Source organism: Malus domestica, chromosome 08, assembly GCF_042453785.1.
Source record: "Malus domestica chromosome 08, GDT2T_hap1".
Taxonomy (NCBI): Eukaryota; Viridiplantae; Streptophyta; class Magnoliopsida; order Rosales; family Rosaceae; genus Malus; species Malus domestica.
In genome coordinates, this window is record NC_091668.1 from 9116787 (window position 1) to 9132317 (window position 15531).

Below are 15531 nucleotides of genomic sequence, written 5' to 3' on the forward strand. Positions count from 1 at the left end.
TATGCTATCAAGTTTATTGAACATTCATTCTTATGAATTATTACATCGACAGAATGAAATGTGCATTTAACATGTATGAAGGGATTTGGATCCTCTCCTGAGCTTATGGAGAGGAACCTCCTGACCAAAACACGTGGGTTGTTGGATGAAAATCCAAAGGCTACAAACAGGGGGTTTCTTTAAAATTATAATAATTATAGAAAATCTAACGGGCCACGTGTCTTGGTCAGGAAGATCCTCTCCTTAAGCTTAGGAGAGGATCCAAATCCTGTATGAAGTCATGGAACAAAAGGCAATCATTTGTGTTGTAAAATTATACATATACTAAAACTCAACCAAAAACACTGTTCATTAACAGTGTAAGGACGAAAATGCCATCTAATTCCTTTGATATCAGCTTTTTTTTCCATTTTACATAGCAAAAAGACGGGTTTGCCCTCCTATCCAACGCGTCCATCATCGCTGCTTCGACTTCCGCTTCTCGACTCTTCTGCTGTTTTTCGCTTTCTATCAAGGGCAGATTATCTGCCCTCCTAATTGCGGTGACCTTCCATGCCCTCCTATTTATGCGGTTACGGTTAAGCCACGTCAACATTTTTTATTTTTATTATTTTTTGTCTTATTATCTCTATTAAAAGATTATTATTTTTTATCTTATTATTTCTATTAAAAAATAAATAAAGAATATTGATGTGGCTTAACCATGATCGCACAAAATAGAAGGACGTGATGGAAGATCACAACAACAGGAGGGCAGACAATCTGCCTCCCTTTCTATCATCCAAAAAAAAAAAAAAAGATCGCTGCTTCTCCTACTCTCTTTCTCTGTCCTTTTCTTTACTAGGATTGCTGCGTGCTTTAGATTGGTTTCTGGAAATCGGAGGAACCGATGAAATTGGCGTCTGGATTTCGAGGGAAGGTTGAATTGTTTAGTGTTTGTGATGAGGTTTCCTGTGTACCAAGTGCTTTCCATCTCCCATTTTCTTGATTTATTAAGGACTTACTTGCATTTAGTTGGATTTGTAGATGGGAGAAATATCAAAGTGAGGAAGAAACAGCTGTTGGTCGTGGGAAGCGCCTGCGGAAAGCTGTTTCTTACAGGGAAGCATATGCTGCACACCCAAGTGAAACTTTGAGTGAGGTACTCAAGTATAGCTTTGGTTTCATTAACCTTTTGGGTTATTAAATTTGTATGCTCTGATTTTTTTGCAATTTGAGTTTGGATTGAAATTTAATTTTGATTTACAAATTTCTGATAAAACTTCAAAAAGAAATTTAGGAACTTGTATTTTGTTTTTTTTTTTTTTTGGTCTTCTTTCTTCTGATTTTTTGGGTTTTCATCTGGGATATTTTCTGAACATGCTCCATTTATTTTACGCTTGGTTTCGTATACCCTGCATCAGTCAAATAAATCACCTTACAGAACCAGAAGCCACTGAAATGGCGAGTGGCATATATGTTTATTTCTATGTTTTCAAATCTGGGTTTTAGATATTTTTCTTTGTTTTGGTTAATTATGGAATTTTGGCTCCCAATTTCTTCAAACTTCATAATTTTTTTTTTTTTTGCTATTTCGTGTGAGAATATGGGTCCAATATTGGATTCTTCCAATTTCTGGGCAGAGAAAACAGGGTGGTGACAGTAGAGAATTCCAACTTCTTTGTGGTGGAAATCATAGTTTCATTTTAGATTTTCTTTTGGGTTTATGAAATGAGTTGGAATGATGTCTCATGATTATGTGAATGTTTTTTTAATTTAGTTGTGAACCTAATAATCTAATCGTGTCTCATGATTATGTGAATATTAATAAATACAGTTATGAACCAGAACCTGGGTATCAACCAAGGACTGATATCAATCCCAGAAGGTCATGTTGGGGTATATTGGAGAGGAAGCGCTCTTCTGAAGACAATTATAGATCCATGTGATGTGCATTGAGAAGTTGCTTGCATAGGGCCTTAAATTTGCCTGCTTCTCATTATTTCAAATTTCAGGTTCACCCATTTTGAACCCGTTCAAGTGACCCTGCATACTGATTAGGTAACTTTGGTAATCCATGTTTGGAAGATTGAGGATTTTGTCCTTCCATTCATTATAGTTTTGAAAGCTTCTGTTAGCAACATTGTAGGCAAGGGATATTCCATGTGGTACAAAAGGGGGTGTCATGATCAATTTTGAGAAGATTGAAGTAAAGCTATGCAACATTATTCTTTAGTATTTGTATATTAGTTTCACTTAGTTGAAGGTATTGAAAAACTCCATTTAATAAATCCAAAATGTGTATTCCTTTAGGAGCTGTTTGATAACCATTTGGTTTTTAGTTTCAAGTTTTTGTTTGGATTTATTTTTGCGCATTTATGATAACTTTACTTTAGTATATGTAGATTTAATATTACAATTTAGTATTAATTTATATATTATCTTCTTAAGTTCTTCAAGCATTTAGCTTCTTAGAATATCATTTTTGAAAAAAGCTGGATTAGTGCATTTTATAGTGTGGCCTAACTTCCTTTTCATTGAAGTGGGATTTTTGAGAGGGACTGGTGGATCTCTGAAAAGGAACTTGGTGGAAATTCCTTATTACATTGTTTTGTCTCAGAAGTTGTGAATTATATGCAGGTATAGATGTTGTCTTAGCTAGATAGTTGTTTTAAACAACCGACTCATTTTTTGCTATTACTTTTCAGATTTTAGTTATGTAGATACTCTCTCTTCATTTTTCAGATGGTTGACAAATTGGATGATGAAACCATGGCAATAGAATTTGGTCCACCTTATTTTAAAGAGGCCCTATAAGGTAATATGCTCTGCCTCAATTTTACAGAGCTCTTACATTAGTTTTTTCTTGCTCCTTTTTAACTCTTGACATGATTTCAGAATGTTGGAAGAGCCCTCTTCCGAGCACATGTTGAGGGTCAACTAAAGGTTAACAAATTTGTATATTTATTATTAGCTAACTCTTAATTATGATGCCGTTAAAAAAAAAAGAGTCAAGGATAAGTTGAAGGGTTTGAAAGAAACTAAAGTGGAATTAATTGAAACCGAACCATTCACTAGAAAGCGATATATTTTTAGGTGTATTCGGAATACAAAGTAGTATAATAAGTGGTATATGTGGTTTATATTTTCTATACTTTTTCTTATAATCTCTTATGCCTTGGTCTAATTACTTTCTTGAATTCTTTCTGTTTTTGTAGAAACTTAGTTGCAAGGCAAGTTGGAAACGCACAAAAGTTTGATTGCGTCCTATAGAAATGCCAGAGAAGGTCATCTCCATTTCGTGCAAAAGCAGACTTCTTTCTGCACACAAAAACACTAGGTAAACACGCATTATTCTTATTTTGTTCATGATATGATTCTACTGTCTATAAATTTATTTCAATTTTTTTTTCCCTTGCTTGGGATGCTTCCTTAATGATCAACATAGCAGAGGACAACTTTTAGCATTGCAGTAAACAACATTTCCCATTAATGTTTTTGGACATGAAGCAATTTGTGTTTTTTTCGTATCCAAAGAACTTCCTAATATTTTTAATAGACGAAATAGGTTTCTCTTTTGATATTTAAATTTGTTTCATCCATGATGAGGTTGTGTATAATTTGCATTGGCATTGGTAACTCAGTTTTTGACTCAAACATTGTTTATGAAGATTGAAATTGCATAATCTTTCATATAGTTTTCAATCCTGCAGCAACGCGCGGGTACAAATTCTAGTAAGAACTAAGCGCGAGGAATCATTTCCTTTATTCATTTCGCAATTGTCACGAGAAGACCATTAAAATAAAGATATTAAAACGCTATTTCAAAAACGCAAATAATCTTTTCAATGGTCGGAGCATAAAACCTCTCAAGTTTCTTCGCAACTTTCATTCACTGTTAATGATGAAACTATCAAATTCCATTGTTTATTATTATTTATTTTTGTCCAATGATAGCAGAAGTATAAAAGTGTCACAAAAATCTCAAACTTTAGATCATCTCTAATTCTTGGTCTAAAATCTAAAATTTTTAGTCCAGAAAATTTAAATTTTAACCCAAAAACAGTTTTTCTGCTCCAATCATTCTGGCCTAAAATTTTAACCTCAAATTATTAAAGAATGAATTTAGACTAATTTTTTTTCTTAAATTAACTTTTTTAAAATAAAAAATTATGTAGACTATCATAATTTAATTCTATGAACATTTTAACCTAAAGATATTTAGATTCTAACAAATACTGAAAAATCACTAATCGATACCATGAAACTCGTTAAACACTATGAAAAAAATATGAAACAAATCAACGATTTTTTTTAATTACTGTAGCCATTAGATTTAAATTTGGACCATTAATTTTTTTTTTTACCTTTGAATTTCATCAAATTAGATCTTAACCGTTGGATTCAATGAATTTATAAAAATAAAACTAAATAAAATATACATATATGATGGGCCAGCCCCACTAATCCTGGGCTAAATTTGGCTTCCATTTGAGCTTTAGGTTTTACGCCACATTTTAGCATTGGGTTGGGTTGAGTTTTGGGGAAAATAGAAGTGGAAATTTGAGTTTTAACTCAGGATTGGAGAAGGCCTTAGTATAACATTGGGTTAAAAAAAATTTAACATATGAAAATTTAAAAACCTTGATAATTCAGGATAATGAAGTGTGAATTACCCTTAATATTAATATAAATCACCAACACAAATACTTGGTGTAGAAGAGGCCACATCTACTACCTTTAGTTGGAAAGAGAGAGAGTTATTCTCCCCCAAGTAAAGGAGTGGTTGAAAATATCTTGAACCATGTACTTTCTCTATATATGAGAGAGTGTAGAAATGTAAAAGTGTATGGAATGCTTTGAACTCTAAACATAGAGTCATCTTTTGAGTTTTAAGAAACACCAAATCATGAAATAAATAAAAGTTAGTGTGGACTCTATTGGAGTTTTAAAGTTTAATTTTTTTCTCTCCTTCTCCTCCTTGCCAAAAGGGTAGCGGAGCTCATTATGCATCCCGAGAATGCGTCACACATCCACTTTTTCAAAAGTGGAGGTTAGCAGTGAAGAAAGTGAAGTTGTTTTAAGATGGTACGCGAAAACCCATCTAGTTTTTCGCTTTGTTTTGTAATTTTTATTCTAAATATTTTTTGTTGGATTCTAGACAAAATTGTATTTGAATTATATTATTGTTAACTTATTATGAGGTTTAACCTACTTCCTTATTATAATCGTTTGTAAAACGATGAACCCTAAAACCTGTGTTATCGCATCACTCATTCAAGTCTATTGCCTTTAGCTCCCAACCTCAAAATTGAAACGAGAGAGAGAGGCTTTACTGCAACGAGTTGGGTGATGACCGACTGGTGACTGGTTATTGACTCACAAGCCTCTCTCTCACATTGGTGACTGGCTAATGCAGCATCGTATCAATACTCATGCCTCTCTCTCATCCCTCGTTACTGTACCATCTGGCTGACAGCTGTGAGCATATTCTGGTTGGGGGCATGAACCCCTCCCTACAACCCTAGGTGTACACTATAAAAGAGGTGATATCCGTTTTTGCTTGCGAAAGAAAAAATCCAAACAAAATCATCATGTTTTGTCTGAACGGCGCGGTGATTGTGATGAGGTTGTCCAAGATGTGCTCCGGACATGGGAAGCACAATGCCAAGGTTTTTCGAGTGATTCTGAAGGAGGATGTCAAGTTGGCCAAGGGGGTTATCGAACTCCGCATGCATCCGGATAATGTCTCTGAATTCTCCAAGATAGATCTTTTGTAGAAACCCAAGATGCGTGTTTTCGACGCCGTGTGCAAGCTTACCGTGTTTGCGGAGCTCTTCCACATCTCTTCCTCCCTCAGAGCAGGAAGAGCCAGAAGGATGTGGAAGAGCTCCGCAAACACGGTGAGCTTGCACACGGCGTCGAAAACACGCATCTTGGGTTTCTACAAAAGATCTATCTTGGAGAATTCAGAGACATTATCCGGATGCATGCGGAGTTCGATAACCCCCTTGGCCAACTTGACATCCTCATTCAGAATCACTCGAAAAATCTTGGCATTGTGCTTCCCATGTCCGGAGCACATCTTGGACAATCTCCACGCGGTCACCGCACCGTTTAGACGAACCATGATGATTTTGTTTGGATTTTTTCTTTCGCGAGCAAAAACGGATATCACCTCTTTTATAATGTACACCTAGGGTTGTAGGGAGCAGTTCATGGCCCCAGCTAGAATATGCTCACAGCTGTCAGCCAGATGGTACGGTAATGAGGGATGAGAGAGACATGAATATTGATACGCTGCTGCATTAGCCAGTCACCAATGTGAGAGAGAGGCTTGTGAGTCAATAACCAGTCACCAGTCGGTCATCACCCGACTCGCTGCAGTAAAGCCTCTCTCTCTCGTTTCAATTTTGAGGTTGGGAGCTAAAGGCAATAGACTTGAATGAGTGATGCGATAGCACAGGTTTTAGGGTTCATCTTTTTACAAACGATTTATAGTAAGGAAGTAGGTTAAACCTCATAATAAGTTAACAATAATATAATTCAAATACGATTTTGTCTAGAATCCAACAAAAAATATTGAGAATAAAAATTACAACACAAAGCGAAAAACTAGATGGGTTTTCGCGTACCATCTTAAAACAACTTCGCTTTCTTTACTGCTAACCTCCACTTTTGAAAAAGTGGATGTGTGACACATTCTCGGAATGCATAATGAGCTCCACTACCCTTTTGGCAAGGAGGAGAAAAATAAAATTAAACTTTAAAATTCAGAGATTGGCTCCAATAGAGTCCACACTAATTTTTATTTATTTCATGATTTGGTATTTCTTAAAACTCAAAAGATGACTATATGTTTAGAGTTCAAAGCACTCCATACATTTCTACACTCTCTCATATATAGAGAAAGTACATGGTTCAAGATATTTTCAACCACTCCTTTACTTGGGGGAGAATAACTCTCTCTCTTCCCAACTAAAGGTAGTAGATGTGGCCCTGTTCTACACCAAGCATTTGTGTTGGTGATTTATATTAATATTAAGGGTAATTCACACTTCATTATCCCGAATTATCAGGGTTTTCAAATTTTCATATGTTAATTTTTTTTAACCCAATGTTATACTAAGGCTCATCATCTTTTGCATCTGCCTATGCTCTTCATCTTTTGTTTTCCTTTATGCCATTGGACCAATTCATAAGCCTCCTATATTTGCTATGGAGCTTTGCCTATTCATACATAGTTATATACCCACAATTTCAAATTTTGTGCAGTTAAAGGATAGAAGTGATCAATCCCATTGAACATGGGAGGAAGGAAGTGTATCGAATTGCCAAAAGAAACTGAACATTATATGGATGCATGTTTGTTGTTTATCATTCTGATTTGTGAATTCTGTAGAAACCCAAAGATTTTTGTGTCGAAAAGTTTCATTTTATAATGATCCTGTTTACAGGAAGTAGACTTGTTGCTAAATGATGGCAGGATGGAGGAAGAATGCTACTTTACCTCAAAGAGTTGAGACAAGTCGAAGGAGTAGACGGTGTCTATTAATGAGTTTGGCTCTGGCAAAGACATCAGTTCAGCAGGTTAGACCCCCGTTCTTTCCTATGTATTATTGTATTGGTGGGGAGTGGGGTATTGTCTTTTCTTTTTCTTGCTCATGTTGGCCATACAGGTCCTTTGGGATTTTCCAAATTTTTTTCAATGCCATTAAGGCAAACAAGAAAAAAAGCTAGTGTTTTTTTTTTGCTTTGATTTTGGATATTAGAATACCCTCGGGATTTGATTGATCAATGTGATGATTTTTTCTCATTTTGTGGCTCAGTCTTGAGATACACAAGTTATTAACATTGGTGTACCATGATATCCATCAGAGTGGTGCCATTTTATGATCAGCGAACTGTTGTATCTGTGAAGGATGCAGCATGGACGATGTTTTGTGGGAAATCAATGAGACATTTTAACAGAGCTTTTGCTCATAAGTATGCCCTCTTTTCTACCTAGTTTCATTTTTCCAGACAAAAACCAACAACCTCGTGTGCCATAATCAAATGGTAATCTGTCTCTGCTTTCTTCTGTATCAGGCAAGATTGGTCACATGCTTACTATATCGGAAAGCTCTGTGAAAAGCTCAAGTTCTTCTCTTATGAGACATCGGTAATATTATTACAAAGCTATTGTTGCTGCTGGTAGATTGGGAAGCAAAGATTCTACTGATACTTCTGTTTCATGTCCTGATCAAGCCAATCCACGGGATACCGAATATGGTGATATGTCCAGATTTATTAAAAAAAACGTCAAATAACTATGGTGCTTTCCCTGTGGCTCATTTGCTTTTAGAGGAGGCTGCTAGTAGAGGTCTCTTGTATCAGAGACCTATGGATGTTGATGTTTATTTGAATTGCCATCAGCGGAAATTGCAAATCCTTATTGCAGCTGCAGGGATTGGTGAATGCCTTGATTCCTGTAAATCCTTACTATTGAAATCAGGATCAAACATTCGCTATCCTTCTGGCATAGACACACAAGAAAGTTCAAGCAAGCAGTGCTGGAATTTATTGGTTGCCGAGGAAGTGAAGGCTATAGTGTTTCCCAAGTGAAGAACCGGATCGATCAATCTGGGGATTCTGTAAGTCAATCGATATTCATGTATAAATAGCTTTGATACTCGATCATGCTTACCTCAAACTGTAAAACTCGGTACATTTTTTTCCAATCAAACAAAGAATTAGGTTTTCACAAGTCAATAACTTTATGCATCAGTCCAGAGATTTTGTAATTTCATGTCTTGTGCAGCATGTAATAATATCTTATTGGTGCAGATGTTTAATTTTGTTTAACTCTGTGATATTTCTATTGACGTGATGGGTCTACTCTATCAGCATCAGGGTTCGGGTGGAATTACTATCAAGAAGACCAGCCAGGCCCTGTTAATCGGTATGTATGATGAGCCTGTGACTCCTGGGCAGTGCAACATAGTCGTTGAGAGGCTGGGCGATTACCTTATCGAGCAGGGTCTCTAATTGCCTCGGTGAGTTGATTATCTCCCCAATTGCCTCCTGTGATTTGCTGTTTTTGGAGACTTGGCTTGCATCAACTGGAATTCACGTTGAATTCGTTCTTTTGTTTTGACAGTTACAATTTAATTTGAAGTCATGGTGAATTTGGTTTGAAAACAAAGTTGTTGCTGCTTGGGATGTGATGGATATTATGTGTGAAAGCCATTTGTCTTTGCATTCTGGGATCTCTGGATATGGATTGTCGTTGTGAATGATAGTGTTTTAATTTTTCAATTATTATCCCTAAAATTTATTTTCTTCCTTTCACTTGAAAACATATGTAATTGGTGTCGTTATCTCCGGAGGTATCTCTGGAATGCCTGCATGAAACGGATGTTTGTACGATGTAGTTAGTTTTGAGTGGTGAGTTTTATCACTTGTCAAATTTGGGCGAGCTAGTCCGGAATTAACCGAGCCATTTGTCAAATTCACTTTGAATTTTATCATTGTTACAAAGGAAACACTTCAAAGTCGAAAATTCCCAGATGCCTTATTTACTAATTTTGAAGTTGTCTTAACTTTGATATTTTGTTACTTAGTACTACGGTCTGGTGGGATTCCTCTTCGCTTGGAAGTGAGAGGTCTTAGATAGGGGTGCAATTCGGGTGGGTTGGAAGGTCAACTCAATCATAACCCAACTTTTACAATTCGGGCTCGGGTTTGGGTTGGGTTTCATTCGGGTTCATTTGAGCTCGGGTTTAATTGGGTTAGGGTTCACTTGGGTTGGGTTCGGGTTACCCAACTTTTTTAAGTTTAATCTTGTAACAACTTAGTTTTTAAGAATTCATAAAAAAGTTGAGCCAAGTAGCATCAAAGCTAGCTAACTTTAAATTCATAAATCAATCAAAGTTGTTGAGCAATTGCTTCGAGACACAATGAATTTAGGTTTTGGAGACTAACAATCTACTCTAAAACTTTAGGTTTTGGAGACTAACAATCTACTCTAAAGCTTTAGGATTTAGAGACTACGAATATCAGCTGACTAATCAAAGCCTCTTATTACCTAAAAGCTTAAGTAATTATAAAAGGAATTTTTTAAAAAAAATATTAGAAAGGGCGTTGGTTTTTGGACTTGGCTTACTTGGGTGTAGTATGAGCATTAATTGATATAGGTTACAATCTGGTTAGATTGAGTTTGGTTAGTCGGGTTGGGAATGGATGGGCAAATGATCAGTCCAACTCAATCCAATCAATAAACGGGTTGAAATTGGGTTGGGTTTGGACGGGTTATAACTAAAAAAATACCCGCTTGTTCAGGTTTAAAGTCGAGTTGGACATGGGCGGGTTTGGATTGGCCCAACCTAAGTTGCACCTCTAATCTAAGGTTCAAATCTCGTGGATAACGAATTCGATATCAAATTAAGTTGCTTATTGTATGATTCAGAAGAACTCACCCTTTCAAATCATCATACACAAATTCCAAGTTATGGGTCTTTTGACCTATTAATCATCCAAACCCAAATGGTATAAAACCTACAAATCCAACTCTAAAATCCAAAATTTCAAATGGTATGAACCCATGAAGGTTCTTCATGCGTCAATCACCCATTCGATCAAATTCTAGAAATCGAAATCGTTTCGGTAAGCTGGGATTAAATTTGAATAGACACTCTCCTTAAGCTGAGAGAGCGAATTCTGATAAAAAACAAAAAAATCAGATAAGTAGACAATCGGTTCGGTAAGCTGAGGTTAAATTTGACGACAAATAAATGTTTACATCGATCTTCCGCAAGAAGATTACCTCCACTTCGATATACAAAAGAGAACTTCGTTCTCTCCTTCGTGAGAGTTCTCCTTTCCTTCATGAAAGTTCTTCTCACCGTCTGCGTATGAGTGCATCTCCAGCTTCTGTTCTCCTCCTCGCTGCCACTGATCCTAGCTATGACTAGGGTTGGTGGTAGCTCTTTGCTCTTCTTGTTTTCCTTTTCTTTCCTTTTGTCCCTGCTAGTTTTTTACTCTACTGCTGCCTCTAGTTTCCCTTCCTCAACTCCCCTTTCTTCCTTTCCTTTTCCCTCCACCTACTTTGTTTTCATCACTCCACACTAGGGCTGGGCACAGGCCAGGCCGGGCCTAAAATTGGAGGGACCGGACCAGACCCGCTTGAAAATACAATGGGCCGGGGCGGGACGGGTTTTGCTATTTTGAAAATGAGAATCGGACTTAACCCGGCCCGTATAAAACGGGCCGATTCCTACGGGTCCAACGGGTACTCTTTTTTTTTTCTTTTTTTTTTCTCTCTTTCTCTCTCTTTAATTTTCAGTATCCCACCAGACTCCCAGTTGAAGAGCCACCGGAGACAAATAAGAAAACTGGATCCATTAGTAAGCACGGCCTGGAATTATTCAAGAACAACAAAATAGGTAAAATAAAAGTATACATCCGCGGGATTATGAATTGCATGCATTTAAATCGGAAAACCCCAAAAATTAAGCAGCAAAAGAAGAAGAAAATCAACGATTGAGTACCTCGTGAATGACGACGGTGAGGCTGGCGATGGTGTTTTTGGCCGCGCACTCGTCCAATTTGACTTTGAGGAAGAGCTTGAGGTTCTTCTCCTTCTCGGATGAGCGTCGTCCTTCCCGGGCATGGCTGAAATAGGAAAGGAATCTGGCGACCGACAGACCCCTGACGACTGGAGGCGTCGAGATCTGGATTCTGGAAGCTGGAAATGGTTGCTAAAACGAAGAATTCAAGGTCGAGGTTGAGATCGAGGTCAAGGTCGAGATTGAGGTCGAGAGGAGTCGGGGACTCGAAATGAGTGGAGGACTCGAGAGGACTTTGGTCTGGATCTGGATCTAGAGATTGAGGTCGAGAGGAGTCGGGGACTCGAAATGTGGCGGTGTTAAAAATAAACGGTGGGGATTCAATCCCTATAATTGAACGATGGAAAAGGTTCGGGCCGGGGGCCCGCTTTATTTGAAAATTGTACCCGCCCCGCCCCATTAATTAAATGGACCCGCCCCGCCCCGTTTTGAATTTACAATATATGTACCCGCCCCGTACCCGCATTACCCGCCCCTACCCGCGGGTCCAGGACCTGTTTGCCCAACCTTACTCCACCCTTTCCACTTGGCTCACTCCTCCAGTACTCTCATCCTCTAGGTCGGCTTCCACTAATCCACACCGTAAATGCGAATCTTTGCGATTCCTATTTAGGAGGGAGATGTGTAAAGCTTCGGATTTTTTTGATGCTCAGGTGTTGTCACCACCTTCTTGCCTCGACTTGGCCTTGTTGCCTCTGTTGCTTATGGGTTGTTTCCTGCGAGCTTTCTTCGATTTGTGGTGCAGATCTTCAATGTGCTCTTTGGTGGTTGTTGAAGCCTTCTTTTTAGCCATTTTCAGGGCTCGATTTGGCAACTAGTTCGAGTCTGGAGGTCCTTCGGATGGCAGCAGCGGCAGAGGATGCAAGCTGTTCGGTGTTTTTTTTTTTTCTGTTTTCTGTTGGGCTTGGTTTTGTTGTACTTTGGTCCATACTTTTGTTGTTGTGTTTGTGTTGTATGTGAGTCTCTCTCTTGTAACTATGTGTTGCTAGTTATAAAACTTGCAGCCCAATTTTCAAAAAAAAAAAAAAAAAAAAGAAAAAAGAAAAAAAAAAAAAAGCCACAAAGTAATTCAGCTTGTAAAGTTATGAGTTTTGGCTTTATTTTTCTGTTTTCAACGGTAATCAGGGATGGATTGGTCTGTGACATCGGTGAGCGGAGAGAACGATGGCAGAGTCCTTTATTTATTTATTTATTTATTTTATTATTATTATTATTATTTTATCTATGCTGCTTCCTGTAACTCAATTTTGATCATAATTTGCTCTTTAAAACTCAAAATTCGTTGTTTTACTCTTGAAAATTTGATTTTGATTGCGTTTTTCTCCCTCAAACTCAAACGACACCACTTTGCTCTTTGAAACTCGATTTTCAACCTCAGTTTGCCTCATAAAACTCAAAAGTCGTCATTTTACTCTCTGAAACTCAATATTCACTCTACTCTAACTTGTTCCCTGTATTCCGCTTGTATATGTGGCATAATTAGGGCCCACTTATGGCCGACATGGCACAAATATAAAACTCACATATTCAATCAAATGGTGTCACATAGATTGAAACAAGAAGAACAACAGAAAATTCAATTTCCAAACATTGTATAACACATTTAAAAACGAAAAAGTAAGAAAAACAACATAAACAATTCATGGGTTTCATATCTTTGATCCCTCTCTCTTCCCTATCTCTCTCTAATCGTTGTCCATACATTCATTCCTTCTACCCTTCATCTCCAGCCACCTTATTCTTAGTAAAAATAGGTTGCTAGTCGTCCAAGTAAACAGTTGATATTCGTCAAACTCCACATAAATCTTACACAAATGTCATGGGTGTATCGCCCTCCCGAAATGCAAAATATTGAACATGGTGTGAATGTTAGTCACATAATCATCAGCATTTGATGAAGTCACATGCGGCGACACTTTTATTTGTTCATCCTTTTCAGGCTCAATAATTGGAAAACTTCCCCATCATAATTCATATTTATGTCATGTAATTTAATGGCTCACAATAAGAGTAAGAATGTTTGTTTCCTGATCTTAATCGTTGGTTGGATAGTGTTTATTTTAAAATAAAAAATTAATACTAGACTTTTTTTTTCCCACAACCCACAAAATATACAACTCTTTGTATCTGGTAGTAGCTGGTGTATATAATTCTTTGTAGGCTTAAATATATGAATATGAATATGAATATATATATATATATATATATATTAAGTTAGTTTAAGAGATTTAGAGGAAATTTTTGTACATAAAATCCTAATGGTTTTTTTTCTAATTTTTTCATTCATTTTTATTTCTATTTTTACAATAAAATATTAAGATGTGAACCTTGATATTGAGATTTATGAACTTCATTTAGTTCTCACTGTAATACTATATTTGGATGAGGGAAATAAACTTGGAATTTGGATAAAATTCAGAATTTGTAAATTGACATGCACCAATTTCTTTGTTTGGATTCATAAACAAAGGAATTTAGAATTTCCGCGTAGAAAAAAACTTGGAATTTGGGACTCCCAATTCCCAAGTTAAAATTCCATGTAAATAGGTGTCATTTCCCAATTTCTATGATTGAGAGCTTAAAAATAACAAATTCCGTATTCAATTCCATTGTTCATTTAGGCTAACCAAATAAGAAAATTCACAAATTCTAGAAAATAAAATCCCGTCAATTCAATTTCCGTCATTTTAAAATTCCTTAATAATCTTAAATTTCTTCATCCAAACATAGTGTAAGAGAATTGACGACAAATATGGTTGTAGTTGATAAAAATTTGGTTTCTCTCATTTTACTCAAACGGTAATGCTAAGAAGATCAAACTTGTAAACAAAATTTTACATACCAAATGACATAAAGGTTGATGATTGGATTAGTACCTAAGCGTTGATAAACATTATTAGACGGGTTGAAGCGGCACCACCACGATGATTATTTTGGTCAGATAGGACAATTTCCATGCCAAGTGAATTAACACGTTAAAACACCACAATGACGTATGTACCGCAAGCGGCCGATCCGTCATGCATGGCTTGCAAAAGATTTTAACGCATAGGAGGGAGGGAGCACACGAGAACCCCAATGTTAACATTCTTGTTCTAACTAGGGATGAACAACGGTTATGGCAGACGGGTAACCGCAGTTATTTGCACATAATCGTTTAGATTAATACCCGTATAATTGTTTACTCATTGGATAATCTTATAAACGGGTAATCGTAACCATAACCATAATCACTTACCCATTTAACTATACTCGTTTGCCCGTTTATTATTACAAGTTGAAAATCAAATCAAATCAAATTTTATTTTTTTTGTTAAGCCTCTCAGGGCGGAGACTCCTTCTCCTGCCCCACACCGCCTCTCCTAATCTCTCTCCTCCAATTTCGTAGATTATTTATCCCTTTTGAATTTTGACTTAGTTTTTATCTAGAGTTAGCTAGGATTATGGATTTCTATATGGATCAACGAGTTGAATAGGTAACAATGGAGTGTTCTGTGATGGCGCAGGGAGAATTGGATCGGGTAAAAGGTCTGTGGAGCCGCGACAACGACGAGAAGCTACGGCAGCTCGTTCACCTCCACGGTGCTCTCGCAACTGGTCAGTGACAATCAAGTCGATGCCAGGACGATCAGGCAAGTCCTGCTGGCAACAGTGGTACAACCAGCAATCGCCGGAGGTGAAGCAACGGGCCTTCACTCATGAGGAGGATGAGATCACGGACGAGGCGCATGCCAATTACGGAAATAAGTGGGCCACCATCGGCAGGCTCCTCAACGACCATACGGACAATGAGATATCTCAATAAATTTTCGAGACTCATGTTGCTAAAGTGAGTAACTATTCAGATTTGTTGTCGATATGGAATCTCAATAATTTTACGTCTCGGATTTCGAGTGCCACGTGTCTATATGTGAGTAACTTTACATATTTATTATCGATATGGTAT

General features: G+C 37.1%; 1 protein-coding gene and 1 long non-coding RNA gene across 4 annotated transcripts; both read left to right on the forward strand.

Annotated features, from left to right (window-relative positions):
• The first annotated feature begins 783 nt into the window (after nucleotides 1-783).
• Nucleotides 784-9276, forward strand: LOC108171532 (uncharacterized). 3 transcript variants are annotated; one of them, XR_011583642.1, is made up of 11 exons: nucleotides 784-919; nucleotides 1027-1141; nucleotides 1828-2619; nucleotides 2725-2797; nucleotides 3198-3319; nucleotides 4971-5067; nucleotides 7437-7569; nucleotides 7858-7965; nucleotides 8068-8612; nucleotides 8866-9014; nucleotides 9119-9276. It is a non-coding gene; the product is annotated as an uncharacterized lncRNA (long non-coding RNA). The 3 variants fall into 3 exon arrangements; XR_011583641.1 differs by lacking the exon at nucleotides 4971-5067 and having other exon boundaries at nucleotides 8806-9014; XR_011583643.1 differs by lacking the exons at nucleotides 784-919; nucleotides 1027-1141; nucleotides 1828-2619; nucleotides 2725-2797; nucleotides 4971-5067 and adding an exon at nucleotides 2876-2925.
• Nucleotides 9277-14605: 5329 nt separating this feature from the next.
• Nucleotides 14606-15390, forward strand: LOC139198013 (transcription factor MYB73-like). Its single transcript, XM_070826244.1, has 2 exons — nucleotides 14606-14714; nucleotides 15092-15390. Exons 1-2 carry the CDS (start codon nucleotides 14606-14608, stop codon nucleotides 15388-15390), a joined length of 408 nt encoding a protein of 135 aa, XP_070682345.1.
• The last annotated feature ends 141 nt before the right edge of the window (nucleotides 15391-15531 follow it).

What these genes read in the sequence shown, in the direction of transcription:
- LOC139198013 (XM_070826244.1), top strand. Translation starts at nt 14,606, where the DNA reads ATGCATGGCTTGCAAAAGATTTTAACGCATAGGAGGGAGGGAGCACAC. An exon ending in ACAACGGTTATGGCAGACGG is followed by an intron (nt 14,715 to 15,091) that starts GTAACCGCAGTT and finishes GTGATGGCGCAG; the next exon opens with GGAGAATTGGATCGGGTAAA.